At 48.6% G+C, this 16,436-nt stretch overlaps 1 protein-coding gene across 3 annotated transcripts in view; it reads left to right on the plus strand.

The window, feature by feature from the left end:
* Positions 1-16,436, plus strand: part of LOC119372450 (calcium-dependent secretion activator) — a 1,123,203-nt gene that overhangs the window by 738,813 nt on the left and 367,954 nt on the right. For all 3 annotated transcript variants that reach the window (XM_049419575.1, XM_049419577.1, XM_049419576.1), the window contains one exon: positions 8,384-8,525. In XM_049419575.1, coding sequence (XP_049275532.1) covers positions 8,384-8,525 — 142 coding nt within the window. The remainder of the gene's footprint in view (positions 1-8,383; positions 8,526-16,436) is intronic.

Below are 16,436 nucleotides of genomic sequence, written 5' to 3' on the forward strand. Positions count from 1 at the left end.
ATTCTGGGCGCAGAATCACACAGCTGTTCGTACGTAAGATGTGTTGTAAAAATAGTTTGAGGTTGGTCGGTACATTAGCTATCATTTCACGTTTTATAAGCACCAAATCGCACACTGGTGCCGGCATATATGAGAAATCTCATTGCGGCACCTTACGCGCGAACAGCTTTCTAGACCTGGGACCTGTTTTGACAACTTGAAAACCTAGCATTTGTGCATTGTACTTGAGTTCATTAGTATAGGATGCGCCAGGCGAACGAGAGGCAGAACATATTAAACACAATCCTAGAAAGTCTTTGCAGCTGCCGTTTTTCTTTTCGGATACCGTGGTGTTTGTTCACAAGACGCATTTCGGAAAATCAGACGCTACATATATATATATATATATATATACACATCAAATTATGAACACACAACACGGCGAAGGCACCTATTTGCTAAATACCCCCAGCGCGCATTCTTTTAAATTTCGAACTGGGTTGACGCGCTTCTGTTGCCCCCTCAGGTAAATATCTTTTTGGTTCCATCGTGTGCTGCTCGCGCTCATTATTTGGAGCTAGCTGTTTAATTGGAGACTGTTCCAGACTAACCGATGCAGAAATATGGAGGGAACCGCATTAGGCTTTAGCTTCTTGCAGCCATTTGTCGCAAGGATGACAGGCTCGAACTGATCGTCCGTAAAGTGTTTCTGAAATATACAGACATCCTCCAATGTGCCCTCTGTAATTTGCCTAACGAAATACGGCCGAAGTGCTCAAAGCTACAACAAATAATAAAGCGCATCAAAGAGAAACATGCAGCAACTGTCTTATAATAATTATTATTATTGAACACAGAGTACCAGTAACACTGAATCAAAAACACTGAGAAATGCGGATAAATTTAAAAATATATAAAAACCGACGAAACAAAGAATAAAAGCTTACACCTGCTTCAAATAAAGATATAGTTCAGGGAAAAAAATTAGAGGGTTGGAGGATAAACATGCGTTTAAAATTATAGTTTCCATACGGGCAGCTTTGCAGCATATTGCTAAGTAATTTTTTTTTTACGTTGAGCAAATTACGCTGATCAAACGATGCTACTTACTTGCCATGTCTGTTTCTTTATCGTACACATCTCATCACCACCCTCTATTTATGAGCGCTAAAGGAACAGCTCCGACTTTCTCAGAGTAAGCTTTTTAACGACTTTTGGCAAATGAATTTTGTAAAATCTACGGGCCGCGCCAGGGTTGAGCGAGAAAACAGAGATCTTGCAAAGATATTTTTCTCAAACGTTGCAGTAAATTTTCGCAGAACAATTATTTTCGCTGTAACTATAGTGTGCCAAAAAGCGTCGTCGATAATGTCACGCCGCTTTTTTGTTTGTGTAACTTAGGCATCAGTACCGAGCCTTAGCTTCATCTAAAAGAGTTCGAATGGCAAATATACGCGAAAGGGTTTAATAGTGGTCGATTTACCTCACAAAGCCTCCCGTCGTGGCAATCGAAATCCTTTCTCCCGATAAAATAGAGCCATATCGCTCGCCGTTTGAGGTTTTCCTTTTTACGAGGAACAAAAAAAAGCTTGACACCCTTGGCAGTGCTGTTCGAGCAGCCAACAGCGCAACAAGTTGGCATCTGGCTGCAGCCGATGGCATCTTGCAAACTGTAAAAAGCTATAAGAAGCCCGCGCTCACGCACAGCGTGCACGTGCGGTGGTGTTTCTACGCCCAATAATGGCGTCGTTTTCCTGCGCCAGAGCAAGAGGCGGAGGGGTCATCGGGGATAAGTGGTCACGTGTCGGGCTTGGTCCAATAGGGGAGCACAAAAGGGCGAAGAAGAGAGGAGAGACGCAGAGGGCGGGGAGGAAATTCTCCCTTTCCTTTTCAGGCAATGGTTTGCACTACCATTGAAAAATACAGGGACGTTAGAAACGCGTGCGTCGCAGCGCCCCCTGGCCGAGCTTGGGAGGCCTATCCCAGCTCACTCCGCTTCGTGCTCTTTCACGGCTCGGTTCACGTGCCACGAGCTCTAGAATTTTTCCACGCACGCGCTCGTGCCGACGCGAACACTTCCTCGTCGTCTTTCTGCCTCCGAGGGGCTGTTACTCGTGACACCGCGTTGAAGAAAAAATGAAAGGTGGCGGCGCGGGCGTCCCGTTATTGCTTACCGCAATATTTTCCCATTTCACGGCCGAATATAAAGCCAGCTGTAAACGTTGTGTCGAAAATGTTTTTCTGCTGGCTTTAATATCCATCAATGTGGCTTACATGATTTCTTTATGTTGTCCACATAAGGAAAAACAAGGAAAAAGATCGCAAGCGTGGCACAACTAAAGAAAAGTTTGATACGTTTGGTGCGTCTTAACGCGATTCCTATTGAGCACAAAATTAATTTGTACAGCGCGAAAAGCGAGACGGAAGACAAGGAAGCACACACGGGCAGCGCTGTCCGTGTGCGCTTCTTTCCGTCTCGGACGTCGCGCTCTGTAGATTGATTCAAAATGTATCTGCACAAACTATCCCGGCTGTCCGTCCGGTTATTAAGACAGAAACTTCAAAAAAAAAAAAAGTTAACTATAGATATGACAGCCTTTGCCTGCGAAAGATCGCCTGCCCACAGGAAGTGCAAAGGAAGAAAATGGTAGTTAAATAAAGTAAATTTGTAAAAAAAAGCGCGAGGTTCGAAGCCGGCTGTGAGTGAGTTCTCGCCTATATTCGGCTTGTGTAACGCGCCCGCCACCTTCGAACGCTTCATGGACACCATTCTGCGAAGTTTAAAGTGGGAGATATGCATGTGCTATCTCGACGATATTATCATCTTTGGTCGTACCTTTGACGAGCACAACGCGCGTCTCGACACTGTCCTCAGCTGCATACGGAAGGCTTGTCTTGTGTTAACTCCAAAAAGTGCCATTTCGGTGAACGCCAAGCTTTGGTGTTGGGACATCTCGTGGATAAAGACGGCGTCAGGTCTGATCCTGCAAAAACGGACGCTGTTGAAGCATTTGAGCCACCTTAGTCTGGGAAAGAACTTCGCAGCTTCTTGGGGTTGTGCTCCTACTTTAGGCGATTCATTCCTCGCGTTGCTGACGTCGCTTATCTCTTGACAAGCCATCTACACAAGAATGCTCCATTTGAGTGGACGCCCGAGTGTTCGGCTTCCTTGCGACAACTGAAGTTTCTGCTGACGTCGCAGCCGATACTCTGACACTTGAATCCCTCAGCGCCAACGGAGCTTCACACAAATGCGAGTGACGTAGTTCTTGGTGCTATTTTTGTTCAGCGCTTAGACAACAAAGAACATGTCATCGCCTACGCAAGCCGGTCGTTAAGCAAACCCGAGCGTAACTACACGGTAACTGAACAGGAGTGGCTCGCTGTTATTTTTGCAGTCCAGCGGTTTCGGTCTTACCTTTACGGGCGAGAATTCACGATCATCACCGACCAGGCACGTAGCCATGATTTTTTTTCGGGGGGGCCCAAGGCCTAATTGTTCGAAAGACAATCTTTCCATGGCAAAAACAAAAAAAAAGTTGCCTGGGAATATAGAGGGCTGGAAAAATTTCGGGGGGGGGGGGCCGGGCCCCCCGGCCCCCCCCCCTTGCCTACGTGCCTGTCACCGACCACCACTCTCTATGCTGGCTCGTGACTCTTCGTGATCCGTCGGGACGCCTTGCACGATGGGCCCTGCGTTTGCGAGAGTACAGCTTCACTGTCTCCTACAAGAGCGGGCGACGACATGCTGATGCCGATTGCCTTTCCGGGATGCCTCTTCGTGCAACGGAATGTGACGCTGACAGTTTTGACCATTTAATTTCCACCGTACATCGGGATTTCCCGGATGTCGCAACCTTCGCAAAAGAACAGCGTGAAGATCTAAGTTTAGAGACACTTTTCTCTGCCGCTGAAGAGTCAACAGCGTGCCATTTTTGTGTTCGAGATGGGTTGCTGTATAAGAAGAATTTCTCCGCGAGAGGGGCACAGTTTCTTCTCGTGGTGCGAGAAGCCCTCCGCCCTTCTGTTTTGCGCGTAGTGCACGATGACCCAACTTCAGGTCACCTAGAATCCACGTGGACACTCCATCGGGCCAAAGAAAAATTTTACTGGCCTCAAATGCGCCAGACAACGGAGGCATACATAGCCAGCTGTGCCGCGTTCCAAAGTCACAAGAGACCTACTACTGTCCCAGCCGGTTACCTAAAGCCCGTGCTGCCACCCAGCTCACCTTTTGAACAAGTACGCATCGACCTGATAGGACCGTGCCCACGTTCATCTAAAGGCAACCGTTCGATCATAGTATGCGCCGACTACCTAACTCGATTCTGCGAGACGGGGGCGCCACCCTTCGCAACTGCAAACGAAGTGTCACATTTTGTACTGCGTTCGATAATACTTCGTCATGGCCCTCCTCGCGTGATCATTAGTGATCATGGCCGCCAGTTCACAGCTGATATTGCTGAAGAACTTCTACGTCTGTGTGCCTCAAACCTGCGACATTCAACGCCCTATCACCCTCAGACCAATGGCTTGACTGAGCGCACGAATAGAACTCTTGTGAACATGATGTCCATGTACGTTAGCTCGAACCAGAAGAACTGGGAGGAAGTGCTGCCGTTCGTCACGTACTTATATAACACCTCGCAGCGTGAGGCCACTGGATACAGCCCGTTTTTCCTCCTCTACGCCCGTCCACCGAAGTACACTTTAGACACTATATTTGCTTTCTGCAGTCGCAACGACACTTGTATCGCGAAAATCCTCTGCTGGGCGGAGGAGGCTCGGCGCCTCGCCCGATTGCGTACTTTAGCTTCGCAAGAACACTATAAATCCCGGTATGACAGTCGACACCGTCAGGTCACCCACAATCCTGGTGACCTAGTGTGGTTATGGACTCCGGTGCGGAAACGTGGACTGTGTCAAAAACTCGTCGCTGACTATGTTGGACGGTTTGTTGTGACAGAGCGCCTTAGTGAGTTGAAGTATAGGATTGCACGCCTAACTGCCAGTGGAAGACTGACATCCAAGACCGAGGTCACGCATATAGCACGCCTGAAGCCCTTTACACAGCAACCCTCCAACTGTCTTCTCGCCCGGAGGGCTTCGTCTGCAAGAGGAGCAATGTTAGTGGGTCTAATACATAGCCACAGAGTAGCAGCGACAACAACGGAGTAGGAAAGAATAGGAGAACGACGTGCAGTACTGGCTGACGCTCGCCGCCCAGCTCCTTACGAATAAAGCTCTCGACACACGGCTTCTCGCATAAGAGAGGTAGCTGAAGCCTTCGCTATCTGCAAAAAGGGTGACACATGTGTCAGCGCACCGTCGATTGCGTTACACGATTGCGAGTTGACGTACTTGGAGAAGACATATTAGAGAGTTTGAGAATTGGGGACCCAAGATGCTGGGTCCCCAAGCTGCATTGGGTAGGCTGTTGTTGCGTTCGGATAAGTAGCAGAGTTTGAGAATTGGGTCAAACGCAAGCTGCGTTGGGTGAAACGCACCAGGGCGCCACACGTGGCGAAATCATGCGAGACGCGGGCCATACTGCGTCGTGGCCCGCGCTGCGTCTGTGTCGTTTTGCTGGCGACCCAAGACGCGTTGGGGACCCACGCTAGTTTTCAATTTTTGCGTCTTGTGTCAGCGCGAGCGCAAGAGCCCAAAAGTTTTGTGCGTGCGCCCTGACGGCCCTCAAGCTTTTTGGGTCCCCAATTCTCCTTGGGGCCCCAATTCTCAAACTCTTTAATGATCTTCCAATTGTAGTCTTTTGTCATGTGCATAGGTTACGTTGTTCTTTTTTGTTCTGTCTTCTTCTCTTTTCCCGTATTGCTTGAATAAAGCATTCAATTATCAGTCAGCGCTCGTGTTGTCACGTCTTTCTGTGTCTTACGTCTTTTGCGCTGTTTCAATATGAATATGATAATGTGGCTGTGCCAGCTGTTACTTTTTATTGCGGTAGCAATTATATGGACACTCTCGGCGGATTTTTGTCGTCGCCGTCATGTCCCGGATATGTATATGGATATATATAAAAAAAGGCGCAAAGAAAAATAAAGAAGAAGAAAATAATTGCGAAGCACTCGACCGGGGATTCGAAGCAGCGGCTCCTCGCTCCCCAGTGCGCTGCGTTAGACAACCACGCGCCATGCATGCGTCGGCAAAATAATGGCGAGCTATTTATATATACCATTTACCGCTGGTTGTACGCAGATCTCGGAGGAGCTTGAGTGTGTTTTCTATCACGCAACGCTCCTACATTTTCTTTCAATTTGAAAACTGCCCTTGAGACGCGCACGAAAAAGTGGCCCCTTTCTGTTCCCCCTCGTTGTGTGGAACGAAAAGAAAAAGAACACAGGGCACACCTTGCGTCAGACGCCGCCGTGTGGCAGAACACGCAGAGGGGTCACTCCGCGTGCCGCAGTTTAAAAGAAAAAAGTCACAGTTTCCCCGCAACGGCGAAGCAATGAATGCAATAGCAACAAATTGGAATGTAACGCGAAGAATGGAAAGCAGCTCGAAATTGTCAGCGCGTCGCTCGAGCCCGAAAGACGCACGAAAACAACGTACACAGGACGAGCGCGAACTAATATGCGCCACAGCTCGATACTTGAAGAACACTGCTGAAACATAAAAGCAGGACGCACGAAACGAACGAACAGGTACAGAATAACAGAGAGCTGAGCTAGTTGGTAAGTATTCATTCTAAAAAGACAGGGCGTGCAAACAAGGACACAAGAAAGAAGTCAGGAGGCCACAAACGCCGAAAGAAGCCAAAGAGGCAGGATTGTTCAGATAAGTAGGAGAACACGGAAAAGGGCTCAGAGTACTAGAAATGAAGCTTAGGATAACAGAGAGCTGAGCTAGTTGGTAAGTATTCATTGTAAAAAGACAGGGCGTGCAAACAAGGACACAAGAAAGAAGTCAGGACACCGCAAACGCCGTGGTGTTTGTGGTGTCCTGACTTCTTTCTTGTGTCCTTGTTTGCACGCCCTGTCTTTTTAGAACGAACAGGTACAAACAGGACGGACAAAAACCAGCTGAGACTGTCCATATATTGCTATCGCAATAAAAAGCAATATCTAACAGCGTCTGATTTTCCATTGTCAGCACTTGAAGCTCACTCACAAAGACGTGACAACTGTGACAGTTGTTAGCTCACGCTTGTCCTCTGTGCGTTCTTTTCGGGCGTCCTTCTTTGTTTGTGCTTCACCGTCGCGCTGCAAGTATCGAGCTGCTTGTCGTTCTTCATGTGGCATTCCAATTTGTTGCTGTCGCATTCGTTGCTTCGCCCTTGCGGCGAAACAGTGACTTGTTTTTTGCGTAGCCCTGACTGAGAACCGTGGTAACCTTGACTATGAAGCTTAGCAGAGCTACTGACCACGGTGCGTGCCGTGTAACACGGAGCGAGTTGCAGACTGAAGCCGCGTGATAGACATCACGCACACAGCCACTTCCCATAATTTATATTGGTCATCAAGACGTACACAGACGTACATTCTGAAACCTCAGAGTTCCGGTTTTAACTAGAAAATGCTAACACGTGCGTCATATAAGCAAATCGGAAAATGTTAGTCGTGACCACCTTCCGGTTTGTTGTGCCCGTGGCCGTTGGTTTTGCCCCTCGAAAGTGGACACAGACGTATCTCCATTTGCAGTATATGCAAGCAGAGGACAACCGTCAACAGAGCATTCGAGGATGCGTAATAAGGGTCTAACGCACAGGAAGCGAGAGATAAAGGGAGAATGCCAGTGAAAAGGCAAAAATCGCCGGGCCATTAGTCCCTGATAAAGCGAGCTTCTTACCCATGATCGTAAAATACATAGCTAACTTAATTGATCGTGTATTGTATTTCATCGCTCTCACGTTATGTATATACCCAAATTTAACGCATTTAGGCGCTACAGGCGGGCTTGCCTCGAACACGATGTCTTGCGATGCTCGCTTGTACTTACGAGTTGTAGCGCGCCGTAATAACTGGAACTTGTTTTGCAGTTCGCTTTGATGAGCTTCCTGCTTTTTTGAAGCGTGAAGAAGCTTTCCGGGTCCTTGATTTTCAGGAAACCGTGCCTCGACACAAACGAAAGAGGGGGTTCTGTTGTGGCCTATGTACATTCGCATGCGGGCGGCTCTCTTTACACTAGACTGTTAACGCCAGGGCTGCGATGAGGGCGCTGGTGGCGATGTTTTTCGCTGCGCCGCCTGGGCAGAGTCTGACGTCCATTCCGCTTACACTTCTGGTGACTGTCTAGCACATGTGTCTTTTGTGATGCTATGATGTCTCAAATATGTCTCAGTGCTTAGCTGTAGTGTCAGCTAGGCATGTGCGTGAATATGAGAGGTAGAACTGCGGAAGCTATTTCGTAAGGGCAGGAAGTACACAAAGGCGAGCTTTTTGTGCAGAAAACCTGTGCGGAGGTCGCTTCCACCAGCACCTGCGAGACACATTTGCCCCTCAAGTTGTTCGCTACGTGGACCTCATGGAGTCCTCTATCGCCCAGTCACTACACAAGGGATTTGAAAAAGAGCACTGGGAAATCAAAGGGTGAGTGTCATTCGTGTCAGATGAACGCAAGCGGCTAATAATCTGAGTAGAATTTTCCCATACTTAGTAGCTGCAGAAAAGGTGCTTTTAAAATTAGCGCAGCTCAGCAAGTCGCGAAGGGCTTGGTCACACAAAACAATGTGTTGGGCGAGTTTGATTTTTGCTTACATCTTCACAGCGTGAGAGGACAACGCAGAGAAGGCATACACGGAGCGCTGACGGCACCTAATGGAACCGCTAGAAGAGATGAAGGCCGTGAAGCCTTTTGTGCTGTAAATGAAGTTCCACAAAACAATACGTTGGGTGGGTTGGTTTTAATCTTCCATATTTGCACATAATATGGAAGCTAGAAACCAACTCGCCCAACATAATGTTTTGTGGAACTTGGTTTATAGTGAAAAAGTCTCCGTTGTTCACGGCCTTCATACACTTCAAGCGGTTCCGTGTGCCTCCTTCTCTGTGGTGTCGCTGTAAATACGGAAGCTGGTGGGCACGTTTCGTCTCCTGTACAGAATGCTTGGGCGGTCATTGAGCGCATGGCGGTTTACGGCGATGATGGTTTTCTGTCCTCGAGCATAATGGCTCCGCTTTGAAAAATGCGCATAACAACTGCCGCTGAAAACCTGGTAACGCAAGCTCTCCTAATGATAACACGGATCAGCTATTAAAAAAAGAAAAAAAAAGAGCTCGCAGGGCTCCTTATGCATTCGCCGGGATGACTCTAAGGCGACAGCCATCATCTCTTTGTTTTTTATTCTGTTCAAGCGTGGTTTTGCACTGCGTCCGGGATCGGGACGCATTGCAAGCTTTCTGTACATCACGTGCTTCCTGGATCGGCCCACCTACGACGATGCCATGGCATGACGCCAGAATCATGTGATTTTACGTCATAACGTCAAAAATTTGAGTGACTTGTGACCTCACAGGGTGGGCTCATCACGTGACGATAGTGATTTTAGATGCTAAGCAGCTCTTTGACTAGCCTGTGTAACGCTGTCCCTCCGTGCGTCCGTACGAACGCGCCGCAACGCGCTCCCCTCGCCGCAGGTGTTGGAGCGGTGCAAAGTAGGTCACGCCGCAGCTGCGCGTTGCCTTCTCCGCTGTTTCCTCATTCCTTCATGCTCAAACTGAGGTGCGCTATACCAGTACGATATTGCAATGCACCAACTTGCCCAATCTGCAGTTCTTGCGCGTTGACGTCACGCTCCCCTCGCAGTGCGCGCTGACGTCACTCTCTCCCTCGCCTGCCGCGCGCTCGCCGCATCGCCCGCAGCTGCCGCCTCGTCCGTTCGCCCGCAACACCTGCCGCTGTACCTCGCTCCCACCTGCCGAAGGAACAGGTTCAGCCCTGTCTGGAGGAGACGCTGACTGATTGCGGCGAGAAGTGTCGACGCGCGCCTCTTATAGTCGCGGGAGACTTCAACGTTGGCGTCAGCGGAGGAGGAGGATAATGGCTCGTCGATTACATGCGTGACGTGCACTCGCTGAAGTGCGTGTCGGCGGAACGGAAACTACCCACCACGATAAGGGGAACGGCATCGATCTGGTCTTCGACGTCGAATGTCTGCAGGAACCTCTCAGCGTGCACTTCACCGATCACAAGGCCGTGGTAGTCAAGGCGAAACGCGCGCCAGCTCCGGTCCAGCGCCCGTGTCCACTCTGAAGAAACGACAAGACCTACGCCAGCCATCGCTTCAAACGAATCTCCCAGCGGTCGCCGCAGCACCCGCGTTAGCGCCGTTCAACCCGTGACGCCACCCGTTCGCAACGCTGCTGCTTCGCATCCCATCAGGGTTCCCTTTGGGATGATGGTGTTAATTTTTTGCATCACTCGTGTTGACGCTGCCGACGGTCAATTTTTGCGTTTGATGAGACATTAAACAAGTATGTCAGTAAGCAGTCATTTGCACAGCTACACAAAATAGTGTCCAACTAGCTGTCGAAGTGAGGCCAATGCGTGCGGTGGTCTCTGAGGTCTTTTAGCGGGTGTCGCATTGACACCAGTGTGCACCATCTACAAAAAAGTCACACTGTCGTATCGATTTCTCGCTCCTGGCTTCTTGCTTTTGTTGCACCAAGTGCCGAAATTTCGGAGCCCTGTGGCGGCTGATCATTTTGCAACATTAAATGGGAGTCTGCAATGTACCGGCCACGCATGTGCATATACGGTGGCCGTCTCAGCAGAGATCGATAAAAAAAATTGACCTGTGTGAGCTGGCGCCTCGCCACGGTGGTCTAGTGGGTATGGCGCTCGAATGCTGACCCGAAGGTCGCGGGATCGAATCCCGGCCGCGGTGGCAGCATTTTCATTGGAGGCGAAACTGTTGGAGGCCCGTGTACTTAGACTTAGGTGCACATTAAAGAGCACCAGATGATCACAATTTCCGGAGCCCTCCACTACGGCGTCCTTCACAATCGGATCGTGATTTCGGAACGTAAAACCCCAACAGTTATTAATGGGATAGCAATTATATGGACACTGTCGGCGGGTTTTTGCCGTCGCCGTCATGTGCCGTGTATGTACATGAATGTATATATAAAATTCGTAGGTGAAACAGCACAAACGAAACAATAGGCAAGGAATACACGGGACAGAGTGCTGACTTCAACTAATGGTTTATTCTTGGGTGAGCTCGCTTATTTATGGAAAACCATCAATCAGACAAGATATCGCCTCCCCCCCCCCAAAAAAAAACACAGAGCAAGAAACCTTGGAAGCCCTTTACATAAACACGTGCGCCACTGCGTCATCCTCTCCAGAACATAACATTCATCCCCAACGTGATCACAAAAATCTATGTCCTTCTTTGTTAAGGAGCGCTTACCCACGAGGAACCTGCCTTGTAAATTTCGCCAGCTTCATATATTTCATGCGCTGTCTTATCCCCGCATTTGCGCAACACAGAAGTCCGCTCAAAGATAGGGTTACAACCACATTTCCAAGCGCCCCGACAGCAGCCTCGTCACGTGGTGCTCCTTCAGCCTCTCATTCAGGCACCTTCCCCTCTGGCCGACATATCTTTTTCCACAGCTCAGCTGAACGGAGTATACCACTTCATCCACGCATTCCACGAATAGTCAACGGTGTTTCGTCGTGCGTCTGGGTGCAGGTCTAGCGGCGCTTACTGCCTTGCATATCCCGGACAGTTTTTGGGGCACGGAAAAAAACCACTTCTACACCTATGCGATCACCCACCTTTTTTAGGTTGCGGGAAATCATGTGGCAACACGGTATGACGGACACATTCTTCTTCTCCTTCACTGGGGGTTCGGCTTCGGAATTCCTAGCTTTTTTTTTAATTTCATCAGAAGGCTTTCAGCCACTGTTGACAGAAGAGGCATAGGAAATCCAGCCCTCGTGAGGCGCTGTAGTTGGGCACCGAGACTGCTTTCTAATCTATGGACATACGACCTTTTAGATGCGAAGTATCTCTTGCTCGGGGGTATGTAACGCGGCGTGGTCATCCGCACGCAGCGTTGCAGTCCGCACTCACACTACGCATGCGCGACTCTCCTCCTTCCCTCTCTCCAACAGCTGCGCGTTACTCTCTCCACTTAGGGCACTTAGAAAAACCACGCAATTATCGACATACCTGAAAACTTTCACAACACAAGTGTCCTTAAGGCGTTCACAAACACGCCTGTCAACTTTTGAAAGGTAAATGTCGCTAAGCATTGGCGCGATTGAAGAACTGATGCAAATCCCATTCTTTTGCAGGAGCGCAATATCATTCCATTTAGCATGGGTAGACCTCAAATACACAGAAAGAAATTCTAGAAAATCTGCCGAGCGCACTCCAGTCTCATTTTGAAACCGAATTTCACCACAGCCTTCAATTTGCTTTAGCAAACGTTACTAAAGTTGTATATATCAAAAGCCACAAATAAAAACAATTAAACGAAAAAGTTTCCGATGCACGCCACCGGGGATTCGAACCTGTGACCCCTCGCTCCGCAGCGCGTTCCGTTTAGCAACTCTGTCACGCGCCATATGTCCTCCAGCCTTGTAACGGTGAGCTATTTATATACACCATTTACTGCTGGTGGTACGCAGAGCTCGGAGGTGCTTCAGAATGTTCTATCACCCGTGAGATGGCGCGAAAGGCGCGCTTTAAAGGCCGTCACCCCTCTAGTAGCTGCGTTTGGTGGGCTGCTCTTGTGCTGGGAGGATCAGCAGCGTTTGAGAGTTGGATCAAACCATGGTGTAAAAAAAAAAAACTTTTCTTGCACCGTCGATCGCACGCAGGCGACGTTCGGTCAAGCGCACGGGACGGCACACGTGGTGAAATTAAAGCTATGCGAGACGCAGGCCATGCTGCGTCGTTGCCCGCGCTGCGTTTGCGTCGTCTCGCTGGCGACCCACGCTAGTTTTCGATACTGGGGTCTTGGGACAACCGCGAGCGTAAGAGCCCAAGAGTGGCTTGGGTTCTTCGGATGCATCCTGGCGGCTCGCAAATTTCTTGGGTCCCCTCTGCTTGGGTGCCCAATTCTAAAACTGTCTAGTGTTTCGCCGGGGTTTGGATGCGCGCCTCCGACTTGTACATTGACATACAGGGCGTGGTCGCCTGTGCTCGCGCTCTATTCTCTTGAAGGGGGAGGTTTGTACGTCTTGTGCTTTCACCGCAATGGTTGCGTTGAAACTGTACACCGCACGAAGGTGACTTGGCTCGCTCAAGCGTTTGCTAAAGTCGTGAGCTGCTTGCTAGAAGAGCCAAAGTAGGGGCTAGTTGAAGTAACAACTGTGACAGTTGTAAGTTCGCGCTGGTCCCGTGTATACCTGTGCGTTCTTTTCATGCGTCCTGTTTTGTGTTAGAGCAGCGCGCCGCAAGTGTCGAGCTGTGGCAGCTGTTCGTGCTCCCCCTGTGTGTGTTCTTTTCGTGCGTCCTTTGTGCTTGAGCAGCGGCAGCAAGTTTCGAGCTGCTTGCCGTTCTTTGTGTGACATTCCAAGTGGTTGCTTCAGCCTTGAGGCGAAACTGTGACTTTTATTAAACCTGAGCACGCAGGCCCGGCCTGCCGACGAAAGGCTTACGTGTCGGTGGTACGTTTATCGCCCTTCGCGAAGACTACATGGTGACAGCACACGTTCGCACCTGCAACTTGCGGTCCGGTGCAGGGGTCGCAAGATCAGGAAGGAAAAGTGGCAATGAGCAGCGTTCAAATCCAAAACATCGGAGGGATCGGCAAATCTACGCGAGTGGCCCCAATGCGAACGTTTTCGCGTTGCGAGGGGCCTCGCCTCGACGTGCTCCGTGGAACAAATATACGTATTGGTCTACTTTATGGACGACAAGGCAGAAGAAACCTTTGCCTCATTAAAGTTTATGAAGGAAGATAATTGAATTCAGCGGAATTTACTCTGCAACAAAGTTGCGAGGATGGACAATCAAAAAAAGACTGCATTGAGCAGCTTGAGGGGAACCTGGTCACCTCATACGCTGGGCAGCTTGACAGCGGTCAAACAGAAGCACAAGGTATACATAATGCATGAACTAACAAAAATAGGGAACAACCGCGGTCCTAATTGGCAAACCAGGTTATCGTGAAAGCATTTCGCACAGTTCAAGTCAAAAAAAGAAAAGGCGTACTGATGAAGACAGGGGAATAGAAAGCGCGCATGAACTTATAGCGGCACAAGCAATCCCATAAGTATGTCGCGTAGCTTTTTTCGCGACAAAGTATAAACAGTGAGACTATTTTCTTTGTGTAATTGATTTAAAACTTTCGGCAAACGAAACTGCAGCATTTGGCCATCGTCTTTAGTTCTGTTCGTGTTAAAAATCCAATGTTCGAATTGACGTAATTTAAAAAAAGAATTATGTCGCTATGATGGCAGCTGTGTTAAAGCGTCATCATTTTTAATTTTTCCAATTCTATACATGCGGCAAAGCCTGTATGTGTACAAGGATTCAATTCTCGTAGTTCCAAGCTTTGTAAACAAAGCAGCATAATGGCAAAGACATGGCGCCCTGGAGACAAGCCGTACTCCTCTTTCTTGCAATAATATCAGTCTATGAATGCTTTCTGCTGAAGTCGTCCCCCATACTAGAATTCCGTATTGAACTAAAGAAAGAAACGTTGGATTATATAGAAGCATATTAATGGATGTAGGAAGGTAGTTGCCGTGACCACGCATAGTACCCATTGCTCTACATAATTTACTAAGGGATTTAGTTGGCAATCCCATGCCATGCCATAGTTTGATAGAAATATACGCCAGGCAATTTGAAAGACTATTTCAGTATTGTTTAATTTAATGGGAGATAGTTGAAACTATTTATTACGCGGATGAAACAGTACTGGCAGTGTTTTTTCTACGTTAATCATAAGATAATTACTGGTCGCCCATGTGTGTATACTTGCAAGTGTTTTTATAGACTATGAAAACATACGGACCCAATATGCTCCGCTGCGGGACGCCTGTTCTTATCGATTTCAACTCAGAATGGTCCCCGGCTAAAGCTACGACATGTGCTGAAGGTAGGACGTAATAAGAAAATGAGCTACCCCGCGAGTACCATAAAGATCATGTTTTTTAAGCAAAACGTTATGTCTGATAAGGTCGAAGGCCTTGGAAAAATCGAGAAAAATTCCAAGCACCATTTTCTTTTCCTGAAATTTTGGAATACCAGCTCCTTTTGGATCAACAGGGCTAATTCAGTTGACCTGTTTTTACGAAAACCGAACTGCGCGGGACTTACCATGTTAAACTGATCAGTAAATGAACAGAGCCGTGTTAAAATCACCTTCTCTAAACCATTCGATTAAACAGGCAACACTAATACACGGCAGTAACTTGAAAGATCATTCTTGTCGCCTCTTTCGAGCTTTGCCGTCTGCGTGCTACCGGGAAAGCGCCTGTTGATGAACACCGATTAAAAATGTACGGGATGCAGTTATGTCAGTGACGAGCATTGCCGGCGCTATTTGAATGGCTCAGCCGTTAGTTAGTGATGAGAATGAAGAGATAACTTCTTGCGTTGCAACCGTTCCCCTAAGGAACACTGACTGACGGTTAGGTGAGTTCATGTACCAGAAATCGATATTATCTGATGCCTCACCAAGGGACAATCAACCCCTTTTAGTTCAATGCCGTCTTTTAGGAGTGTAGTTGTTTTTTCGAGCGCGGTCACAGTTACCGAAGCGAGTGTCCCCCAAGCCGTATCAGGGCCTCCTGCAGATAAGTTGAAGAGATTAAAATGATACTGTATCTTAGCAGTCCTTAATTGTTTTGTCACGTAGTTGCTGTGTTCTTTAAGTGCTTTTAATGCTTCCGGTGATTTAGTTTGCAAGAATGAACCGTATAGCCTGTCTCTCTTATTTATATGCTTAAGCAGGTGCTTATCTATCCATGCCCTGCCCTGGGTGTGGCGGTGGGCAGGAAACAGGAGGTCCCTCTGTGCCGCCGCGGGAAGGTGGAGAACGAATGCGAAACCGTGGAGTGCCGTCAGGGGAAAGGAGGGTTTAGATCAAAATAACTAATGTGCTGCGCACATGGCTTTTGATTTCTTTGTAATTTACTTCTGAAAAAGCTGCTCACGAAGTGACATAAGAGAATGTAGACACTGGGAGTTGTTGCGTGCTCAATGAAGAGCGTTTTACCACAAGGATGTTTCAAATTGGTTCATTGTGAGCCGTGATGCGAGAAGGTGATCTTGAAACCCTTGCCACTAGCCCCGTGTAGCCTTCACAAGCCAAGTTCCTTCCCTGCCCTATTCAGTACCGGAGCCGTAGAATGACATGACGCAGACGCATCAACACGTCATGCGCACGCAAGTTGACATGCGCATGAGGTGCCATGGCCAGCTCGCGAACGCGATCGCTGTTGTGTCGTTTCGGCGTTCGTTTCTGTGGGATGGACCCCTCGGTACGCGCACGTTTGGAGAGGCCCGCTCGGATCATGTACTGTTACTG

This window comes from Rhipicephalus sanguineus, chromosome 10 (genome assembly GCF_013339695.2).
Source record: "Rhipicephalus sanguineus isolate Rsan-2018 chromosome 10, BIME_Rsan_1.4, whole genome shotgun sequence".
NCBI lineage: Eukaryota > Metazoa > Arthropoda > Arachnida > Ixodida > Ixodidae > Rhipicephalus > Rhipicephalus sanguineus.